This window comes from Pyrus communis, chromosome 1 (genome assembly GCF_963583255.1).
Source record: "Pyrus communis chromosome 1, drPyrComm1.1, whole genome shotgun sequence".
Taxonomy (NCBI): Eukaryota; Viridiplantae; Streptophyta; class Magnoliopsida; order Rosales; family Rosaceae; genus Pyrus; species Pyrus communis.
The window spans coordinates 33,715,058-33,726,488 of NC_084803.1; the positions used below are offsets into that span (position 1 = coordinate 33,715,058).

Genomic DNA, 11,431 nt, shown 5'->3' on the forward strand with positions numbered 1-11,431 from the left:
TTTTTAAATTTACATATGGGGTAAGAAGAAGGGTTTTTTATTGAAAAAAAAAATAATAGTTTTGTGGTTAAGAGTCGAGAGTTATTATTAACCGTCTAAATGTTTAGAAAATATATAGAAAATGAATTTAAAAGTAGGGTGGATAACTTTTTTAAAGTTTGAATAATGCTTTTTCAAAAGAAATGTCGGATAAACAATAAGTAGACAAGTATACAAGTTCATAATGTGACCTTTCTTTCAGATTTTGACCGAAAAATATGAAAATTAAAAATAATACCATAAAACTTGGCCAAAAAAAATAAAAATACCATAAAGGGTAGGGATGGGCGTGGGTTGGTTTGGATCGGTTTTGAGCCTAAACCGAAGTTAAACCAACCTAGTTGATTGGGTCAAAATTGTAAACTGAAATCGACCAAACTAGGTCTAGAATCGATAAGGTCAGTTAACCGACAGTGACTGGGTTGGTTTGGGTTTTCAGTTTGTATGAACACGAAAATACATAACAAATTATTTTCCCAAAAACTACAAAATGTAACATCAATACGAGTGATTACTCAAAGAAAAGCACAAATGATGCAGCTTAACCAGAGCACCAAAAAGCAGCACTACCTATGTTTTAGTCACACATTACGTCTGCTTCTATCTCCCAAAATAAGAGAGCTGATTGTTCTATTTTCCAAATGGGAGAGCCAAATGCTCTTCCCTAAAGGTATGGCTTTCATCTCTCTCCTCCGCATTTTTTTTTTTGGGTCAACTCTCTTCCCTGCATTTAATAATCACAAAAGGCATCAAAATGCCTTTCATAATTTCATTCATCTCAGCTTTTTAGGCACAGAAAGGTTGCCATTCCTTTTTGTTGTTTGCTTTTTGAATGAAAGGAAAAGGGACTCTTATCAAGTTTTGTTTTCATACGGTGGATACATGATAACTCATAAATAATTAACTATTTATATACACACGTATTAGTTATGACTAAAAAATAAAATAAATATATGCAGGACATTTCGGTTAACCGCATCCTTAAGAATTTTAGAAACTACTTACCAAACCGATTAAGGTCGGTGTAGTTCGGTTTAACCACCAAATTAAAAAAAAAAAAAAGGCCAAAGCCGCTGGTGTGGTTTGATCAGTTTAATCGGTTTTTTTTTTGTTTTTTTTTTTTTTAATGCCCAACCCTAATAAAAATCTATTGAGAAGGATATATTACACTACATTTGAGGTAATGATTTTGATAAAATTACACTAGATAAAGTTAAATTTAACTTTAAACTTATGTGCAACTTTGAATTAGGGTAGTTTATTAAGATAGTGCAGGGAAATTTTATTTGAAACTGTGTTTAAAATTTCTTCGATACATTCAATATTTTCATGAAATTATCCAAAAAATCAAAGAAAGATATGGAAATGGAGGGTGAAGTCTAAACTTCACCTCATATCGGAGAAACTAAGTTTAGGCTAAAATCGACAGATATCGTCAATATTTCTGACGCATCTGTTAAATATTGGAAAAACTCATATATTTTGTCCAAACCAATGTTTGGCAATCCTTAAAGTTTCATTTTAAATTCCATGATTCCATCGAAAGTAACTGATATCAATATTGATACTTAATATATTCGTTGATACAACAACAATAAAGCCTTATCTCACTAAGTGGGGTATGCTACATGAAACCTAGAATGCCACTACGCTCGTTTTTGCGCCATGTCTTCCATTAGATTCAAGTAGTACAAGTCTTTTCTTAGAGTTCTTTCCAAGTCATCCTCTACCCATTTGGCCCTAAGCCTCTGTCTCGTAATCACATTTTCTAACCGAAGCGTTTGTAGGTTTTCGTTTCACATGTCCAAACCACCCTAATCGATTTTCTCTCATCTTATCTTCAATTTCAGCTACTCCTAATTTGCCTCGGATATCCTCGTTCCTAATCTTGTCATTTCTCGTGTGCCCACACATCCAACGAAGCATTCTTATACTACACTCATTTTGTGTACTTATTGATGCTTTATTGCCCAACATTTTGTGCCATAAGCATTGTTGGCCTTATTGTTGTCCTATAAAAAAAATTCCTTGAGCTTTAGTGGCATATAACGCCCACACAACACGCCTGATGCACTCTTCCACTTCATCCATCCAGTTAGATTTTTCTTTGTTTTGTTTGTTTTAGCTTTAGTTTTGCTCGAGGACTAGCAAAAACCAGGTTTGGGGGTATTTGATAACTCATCTATTTCATACATTTATACCATCCATTCTTAGTCTCTATGTGATATTTTTGAGTTCAACTGGTTGTGTTTTACTCTCTTTTGTGTTAATGTGCAGTTAATTGTATTTTAGAGTCATTTAAGGGTAAATAAGGCAAAATGGTGCTGAAAGTGGAGAATTGAATAAGGATTCTGATGTAGAGAGAGATTCAAAGTGTACAATTGAATATGGAGATGAATATGGCCCTTTAAGAGACCAATAATAGCAAAAAATGTCTGAAATAAATGCTCCATTACTAGGATGTCTTGGCATTCTATAACAGCCTCTTTAACCTTATAAAACTGAGAGTTTCAGCCACTTTTACACAAGCTTCCCCTTGAGGACGCCCATAGCTCTCTCTCTTCTCTTTCTTTGGCCTTTCTTTGAGAAACAAAATCCTTTCTCCATTCACCATCTGCAGCCACCAAAGAAACCACGCAGCCGTTCGGTTCTTGGAGAAGTTCAACATCAGAATTGCTTCAAGGGGGTTTCTTCTATAAACTTTAATTTCACTCATGTTGTTCTTGATATTAATATTTTCTGTAATCATGTTGTGTAATAAAGTTCATAGCTGGGGATTTCGATGTAGCCTTGCAAACCTACTTTATGTTATTAAGTTAAAGTATTTAACTTACCAATCTGTATTCTTGTTTCATTCACTGATTTTATAATATAATTTGTTTGTTAATCTTAATGTTTGATCACCATTAGGGCTTCTTATGAATTATTTGATTAGGGTTATAGTACACATCATGCGTAATCTTGGTAGACATGTGAATGAATGAAGAAACTGCTATGCATAAATCTTGTCATGTGATTTCTTGTGTTCTTTGAAGTTTTCTTGTTCTTAATGGATTCTTAGTTGGTAATCTAAGTTGAACATCACAACTAGGTTGCAGATTAGGAGTACTTTATCACAACCACACATCAAATGGATGATTATAAATAAGTAAAACGAATCCTAGTTGCAGATTGGATAGTTGAATGCATTTTGACTTAAATTTCATGAAATTGGCTTGTAATGGTGAAATCGGTATCCCTAGTTCCCTTCCCATCGTTTCTGAACCAATCTATCATTCATCTTTATTTTGTCTTGCATTTTAAGTTACTTTAGCTTCAACAAAAATCTAAATTCAGTTTTCATTTTCATTGTTAGTGAGGGTTCACATAAAGCTAGTAATTTGTAGAGTTCTAATCAGTCTCTGTGGTTCGACACCCTTACTTGTGTCATTATACTATCCTTATATTTGCACTTGAAAAGAACATAACAACCTGTTGGGTGACGAAGTTTTCATCGGGGAACGATTTTCCCGATTATGATATTTATATATTTTTATTATTAATTAAATAAAAAATTTTAAATAAAAACAATATTAAATAAATTGCTATTATTAATACAATTGATACACTCTTGAAAATAAAAACGATATCTAACAAATTTTTTTAAATATTCATATATACCAAGAATGCATTTACACTCTTTAAAATTAAAAGCATATTATTTCTACATATTAATGATCTAAAAGTAAATAATTAATTTTCATATTTAACAATGCATGATTACCAACAATTCCTTTCCATATAATAAATATTTATATTTTTTTATTAATAAATGAAATGGGTCGGTTTTGAGTGTGGTTTAGGGCGGATACCCCAATAACCATAATCGAACCCGAAACCAAAAAATTTACCCGACGGTTACCTATAACCGTAAAATACCCAAAATTTAATGCCCGAAACCAAACCGTTCGAATCGGTTACTTGAGGGGATCAAATTTGATGGGTTAAATTGCCACCCCTAGATGATGCCAACGCCATTTCTTGTTTTGTTTATGCCCAAACACCGAAGCTTAAAATCTAAGTTTTCGAGATTCTTTGCCTTAGCACCAACCCACTTAGTTTCTTGGAGGCACATAATACTTATCCTTCTCCTAGCCATAACTTCCACTACTTCCATTATTTTCCTGTTAAGGTTCTTATATTCCACGTTCCTAAACACATTCTACTCTCTTGAACCCTACCCTCATGTCCTAACTTCTTTGCCATCCCCCCGTATAGTGAGGTCAAAGTACTTCTTTTGTGTGTCCTGGGTAAAGTTGATGTGAGCAGATGCTTCCAAACAACTTTGAGTGGAGTCATTCAAAAAGAAGTTTCTATGGCCTTTTTGCTCGTTTAACACTGTATCCGGATGCCGATGGAGATATAGTGACCCTTACTCACTTATCACTGTGCTTGGGCCATACAATGCGCCACTTACGGGTCACGACCTAGTTTTAGCATTATTTCGTTTAGGATTCATTATCATAAGGATTTGGCGTAAGAACAGACTATCGGCTGTCGATTACCTGACGCCCTCCCCCTTATCCTTTATTTGGGCTTGGGATTAGCACTGTAAAATAAACGTACCCAATAGAGTTTGCGCTCTTCCACTTCATCCATGATGTCAATATTTTAAACACTGTTTGAAACCATATAACCTCATTGTATACCCAAATAAACTTTAAATATGAATTGTCTTTTTTACCCTATTAGATAATTATCATCAAATACAGGATGAAATGGACAATAAAAATAAAATTTATCAATAAACTCATACTCAATAATCAATCTCTTACCATCATATAATCATTATCCTATTTTTTTATTCTAGCTAAAACCCTAAAACTTCATATAAAACAACATTTCCTTTTCCTTCAACAAAAAATAAACATTTAGATTTAAAGAGATATTGATAGTTTAATTAAAAATAATAGGGGTATAGAGAATAAGTTGGGTGTAGAAAAAAGTTATATAGGTTCAAATGAAATTTCCTAAGAGTGTAGTGTCCTGCTTGCATTCAAATATCTTTTTTCCATAGCCACTTAGTATTACGGTATAATGATATTCATTTACACTTGTAACTTGTAAGTAAGAGGTCTTAGGTTTGATTTTCGCTAAATACGAATTTGAACCACATTATTGCTAGCTCATTGTAAGGCTTAGCTCACCCTTGACCCCTTAGTGTAAATCATATTGTTTGTTAAAAATATATCTTTTTCCATAAATTTGGTAATTTAAATTATTTTTATAAAAATAAAAAATAAAACCTCCATATAGGATACAAATCTTATTCACACAAACTTTATAATACTTGATGAACACACTTGAAGTTTTTCAAGAGGAGTGATTTTCATACTTCTTTTTTTAGCTTCTCAAACAATCTTATTTATTTATGGTCATTAAATTAAATAATTCATACAACATTAACAACCATAATTAAACATAGATGTGTACAAAACAAAAAGAATGTGTGAAAATTACTTTCCTTATTCAAACTTTTTTTCAAATGTATTTGGCTTATTCAATGTCACTATTTACAATTGTTAAAGAAAAAATTCACCCTTTATAAAAAAGAAATGCAACTTTTTATTCTCACTTTCTCGCGTACTTTAAGGTTAGTCAACTTAGTTTATATCAATTATATAATACAATTCCATGTGAAAGATTGATTAGATCGGAAAGTGAAATGACTTATGATAGGGGTTTGAATGTATTGTCGTCCATTTATGTCACTCTAGCTAGCTAGTATATACTCCCTATCTTGAAAGAGTTGGTGGTGCCACTTGTTTTTGAGTCATGCCGCACATCAAGATATATGTTGGGGCCACTAGTCATCCATTACCATAAGCTTCTTTTGCCAACTTTATCAATTATGTCCGCACATTGTTGCAAGACTACTTGCTACGCCACAATAATGGGTTTGTTTCGTTCTTTGACATGATAGCATAAGTAACGTTTGTAGATATTAAACATTGGAAGTTAAATTTTATACATTATTTTTAGTCTTTCGCACACTTGAGAAGAAAAAATTATCTGTATTTTTATTATTTCCCTAAATTGTATCTTGAGATATACTTTGCCTCCCTCTAATATTCTTTTATGTTTCTATTGATTTTTGGAGTACCAATCATTGTACTTTGTGGTGGTTTCTCCCTTTATGTAGTCAAGTTCTAGTTGATTACTTAAAAAGGGAAAAATAAAATGAGATAAGACAAGTACTTAAGCCAAACTTTGATTTGATGTTGTTTTAATAATTGAGAACAAGATGATTTTCTATTTGGTGTTTAGAGATAACTAGAAGCATCATGCTAAGTAGATACAAATGAATGGCCAAGTTGTTTCGTGCGTAATGTTTGCAGTTAATGGATTAGCAAAGGCCCAAGTATGATATAATATATATAGGGAGCATAGCGGACGGTTGGCATCCCACATTAACAATATTCTAGGCAAAAGTAGAGAGAAATTTTTGCTAAAGACATAAACGAAGCAGATGCAAAATATCACATTATAACTGTAACCCAAAAGTATTGCAGAGGAGGTGAGAGATACTGATATTATTTCTCTTGCTTTCTTTCGCAGTGTACATTTAGATAGCACACAAAGTGCTCTATTTATAGAACAACTCCCGTAACTACAACCATCCAAATACAATTATGATACTTTTGAAAGTATCAAACGCTATTCCTAAGTTTTTATTCCTTTGAGTGGGCATTCACCCACTAATTCTACAACACTCTCTCAATTATAAATTTTATAAATTGTCACTTAGTTTTACAATGTAGTGATATTATTTTACTCGTACATGAGATGTCTTAAATTAGAATCTTATAATTGGCAAGTTCGATGCCAATTTATTTCTCCCATCCTTGAATGTAAATGTATAACATTGTATCATAAATATTATAGTGTCATTTATGTTAGTTATTCTTCCTAGTCTCATGGCCTATTTATTTGGTCTTTTTATGTATGTAAAAATCCATTACCATTAGTCCCTCAACTCATCAAAACGTATAGTTATGGTCATTTTTGTCAACTGCATCAGAATTTTTTCAAAATGAGTTATGTTGAAAATGTCATTGCTACAATTAGGTTAAAGTTGAGGGACCACTCTCAAATTGGGTTAAAGTTGAGGGACTATTTCTCCAATTGAATTAAAGTTGGGGGACCATTGATACAATTTTTCTTATTTGATTTTTCCTATTTGCCCCTTGATTTAGCCTTATGTACAAGACACGTGAATCATTTTGATAGAAGTTCTATCGAAGTTGACGAAAAGACCATAGCTTCACGTTTTCATAAGTTGAGAGTTCAATGGTAATGAATTTTTAGTTGAGGGACCAATTCTCCAATTGGTTTAAAATTAAGGAACTATTGCTATAATTTACTTAAAAAAAATCAATACATTTTTCTTTAGGTACATAAGAGGGCCCATAGGCCCAATTCTTTTGGATTAACATCTTACAGGTATTGGCGAGACTTGGCCCACAAAATTGCACTTTTTAGAACCCGACTGAATAAAAGGAAAACTCACATGACTGTTCCAAGGGTCAATAATCAAGTTGGAGGACACATAAAAGAGGCCAAAGCTCAGGTCGGTGCCCAGAAATTCGCAGTGAGACTTGCTATTCAAACTTTGAATCCCCCAAACACTCATTGGGATAGGAGAGACCAAATTTGGAGATATAAAAACTAAACAAGAGAGTTGAAAGCTGAGAATTTGCAACATTTGATTTGGATGAATGTGATGATAACGCATTTATAGTGAATCTGATACTTAGTTGTAGCTGACCCATTATCATAATGTAGATGGTTATATTGTTAAAAAATTAATTTTGTAGATATTGTATGGCTTGTCCAAACACAAATGAACAATAAAGAGAGTAGCCCTAATCATTTCGTATCTCACTCCTATCATGTTGCCTAAGTATTCAATAATTTATTAGCCATATATTATCTATATACTAAAACCCAGCAGAATGGCATTGTTCATACTGTGAGAGAGCGCACTGTTTACCAACAGTGAACAGACTGAATTGCCCTCCAATTCCTTTGTTATCAGCCATTTTTTCCATTTTTTACACAGCTAAAAGACACATTTGCCCTTCTAGCCCATGCGTCTGTCTTCCGTTTTTCTTTTCCTTCGGTGCCGTTCTCCATTTTATCTTCGCCGCACAGTGGAATGACATCCATTCTGTCCACGCGTCGATTATCGTCGAAAAGGGCTATGCTTCGACTCCTTCTCGACTTTTCCTTTGACTCTCCTTCACTTTTGTGGTCTTCTCTCATCTTTCACTCTTTCTCATGCTTTCCTTCTCTACTGAAGAAGTCCTGATTTTTCATCTTTCTTCGCTTCTAGAGATGTCGACACGTTAGTCTGATTCCGAGAGTTCTCCACCCTTCCTTTTCGTTTTTGGTGGGGAAGGTGCTCGAAGGCTCTTCCATTTTCTTCCGTCGCTTTTCCCTTTCTCTTCCTCTCTATTTCCATGCTTTTCTCCCTACGTCAATCCTTCGTGTTTCCCTGCTTCTCTCTCTGCGCGATCGTGTGTCGTATGAAGAGTTTCTTTTTCCGGCTGATTACACTGTTTTGGGTGGTTTCTCTGCTTTTTTTTTTTTTTTGTCTTTTCTTTGATTGGGAAGAAAATTTGCAGATCAATCGCTGTAAAATTAAAGTCTTTGCGTTTTGCACTGATTGTTTCCTTTCTTTTTCTTTTTTTTGGTGTCTTCAGTGTGGTTGTTTGATCTGATTGGGTTTTTTTGTTTCAGGAAAATTGGTGTGCGAATTTTAGGGTTTTTGTGTACAACCTTGCAAACCCCTTCTGATTAAGGTCTGTGAGTTTTTTCTTCAAATCTTTTCTTCTTTTTTTTTCGATGATTTGTGTGTGGCTGTTCCATCTCATTCGAATTTTCGTTTTAGGAAATCTTGGTCTTCGAGATTTAGGGTTTTCGTCTAGATCGATTGCTCGATCAATGTAAAATTAAAGTCCTCTGTTTTTTTTTTTCTCTCAAAAACTCTGTTTTACTGTGTCGTTTCTGTTGCAGGTGGCGGTGTTTACTTAGTTTTGTTCTCTGGTCTAAGAAATTGAATAGTTTTTTTTTTTTTTTTTTAGTGGCCATCATGAACTCCAAGTGGAAAGCCTAGGGAGCAAAAAATGGACAATCACAATTATTATTGGTTTTTATATTTCTTTTTTAACTCATTTTAATTAATTAATTTTTTCACCAATTAATTTGAAATATGTGGTGAAATGATCATATATAATTGGCCAAATCGGATAAATGATCCCTGTCATCATAAGGTATTCGGAAGATAATTCTTGTGCTAAAAAAATTCGGATTTAGGGCTGGTTTGATATTGCTGTGCTTTGAAGAAAAAACTGCTTCTACTGTGCTGTGAGAAAAAGCAAATGTGAAATAAAGCAGCAGAGTGTTTGGTATATTTTTTTGTAAAAGTGCTTTTGAAAAAATAAAAAGCAGTATTATAGTGTTTAGTAAACTTTTATGTAAAACAGATGTGAAAAAAAGCCGGTTTTTCAAAGCTGGGTTTAGTAGCTTCTTGTTTTTGGTTTTTTTTCACCCAAAATTGTGAACAAAAGTTGAAGCTGAATGTTTATCAAATACAAAAACATCTCCCAGCTTTTTTTGATAGCAACTTTTTTCAGAATCACCTCAGTACCAAACCAGGCCTTAAACTCTTGTGATATACTCTGTTAAAAATTTTAGTCCAAAAGTGATTTTTCTGTTATCAAAGTATGAATTTGGGGTCGCTAGATTCATCTGCCACCTGAGAGTTGATAGCACCAAAAGCACCATTTTGAAAACATACTTTGTTTCCTCCACCTAATCACAATCACGAGAAATCCAATAAACACAACAGTACAACAATTTCACAAACACACAAATTACAAATGGAAATTTACACATGCTTGCAAATTTAAGAGAAGGGGCACATAGGTCTCTTCCACTTTGGTGGCCAAAAACAAGCAGGCGACGGCGGCTAGCTGACTTATCCACGGCTTGCCCCTCTGAAACAGCCGGCTGGCAATGAACCTATCAAAGTAGTTCACAGCCAAAATGGCGGTCAAAGAAGAGAAGCCATAGTGTGCCTTTACACTCAGAATCCACTTAACCACCTCCTTCCGAGCCGCCATCAAAGACCCATCTGAGATTTCTCCACTGAAACACACATGGGTTTGTTCCTCTTTGGAGATTAGAGAGGAAAGTTCATCATTTTCCCAGAACATATCACTTTCCAGGAAAATCAAAGGGAAATATTGCTTTTTTGAAAACCCATCACAATTCTTGCTCTCCTCCTCGCTACCATTGTCTCCCAAATCTTCCACAAATCCTTCGTCGCAGAATAATAAAGGATCGAACGCCCTTGGAAGGTTTTGGAGCTCTTGGGGTTCTTCTTGCAGAGCCATCTTCTTCGGAGAAGAAGAAAAGAAAAGCCTTGGTCATTACATAAAAAGAATAAGGGAGAGAGAAAAGGTTGAGCTCATGCCTATATCCATCTCCGAGTCTATTGCTTTCTGTCTTTTACCTTTTTAGGACAGAGAGCCTAAAAAATCACTTTTAACAGATAGTTAACGAAAAAATCATTTCTAGACTAAATTTGTTAACAGGGTACGTCACATCCCGGCTCGCCCGGGACCATTTCCAGGGCCCGCTCCACCATCGTAGCACGATATTGTCCGCTTTGGGCTCCAACCACGACCTTACGGTTTTGTTTTTGGGAACTCACACGAGAACTTCCCGATGGGTCACCCATCCTGGGAATGCTCTCGCGCGCTACTCGCTTAACTTCGGAGTTCCCATGGAACCCGAAGCCAGTGAGCTCCCAAAAGGCCTCGTGCTAGGTAGGGATGAGAATATACATATAAGGATCATTCCCCTGGGCGATGTGGGATGTCACAATCCACCCTCCTTAGGGGCCCGACATCCTCGTCGGCACACCATGACCAGAGTTAGGCTTTGATACCAAATTGTCACATCCCGGCCTGGGGGGGACCACTTCCTGGGCCCGCTCCACCACCGTAGCACGATATTGTCCGCTTTGGGTTTACCATTCCCTCACGGTTTTGTTTTTGGGAACTCACGAGCAACTTCCCAAGTGGGTCACCCATCATGGGATTGCTCTAGCCCCCTTCTTGCTGAACTTCGAAGTTCCTACGGAACCCGAAGCCAGTGAGCTCCCAAAAGGCCTCGTGCTAGGTAGGGATGGGAATATACATATAAGGATCACTCCCCTGGACGATGTGGGATGTCACATAGTATATTATAAGGGTTTAAATTCGAGTTTTTTTTAGCACAAGGACTATCTTTCGAATAGCTTATGATCACATGAATCATTTATCCAATTTGGCCTATATAATTA

The 11,431-nt window shown here is 35.1% G+C and overlaps 1 protein-coding gene across 1 annotated transcript; it reads right to left on the bottom strand.

Moving 5' to 3' along the window:
- Positions 1–9,850: 9,850 nt before the first annotated feature.
- Positions 9,851–10,569, bottom strand: LOC137715139 (cyclin-D3-2-like). Its single transcript, XM_068454408.1, has one exon. It carries the CDS (start codon positions 10,476–10,478, stop codon positions 9,957–9,959), a length of 522 nt encoding a protein of 173 aa, XP_068310509.1. The 5' UTR covers positions 10,479–10,569; the 3' UTR covers positions 9,851–9,956.
- Between the last annotated feature and the right edge of the window lie 862 nt (positions 10,570–11,431).

What these genes read in the sequence shown, in the direction of transcription:
- LOC137715139 (XM_068454408.1), bottom strand. Translation starts at nt 10,478, where the DNA reads ATGGCTCTGCAAGAAGAACCCCAAGAGCTCCAAAACCTTCCAAGGGCG.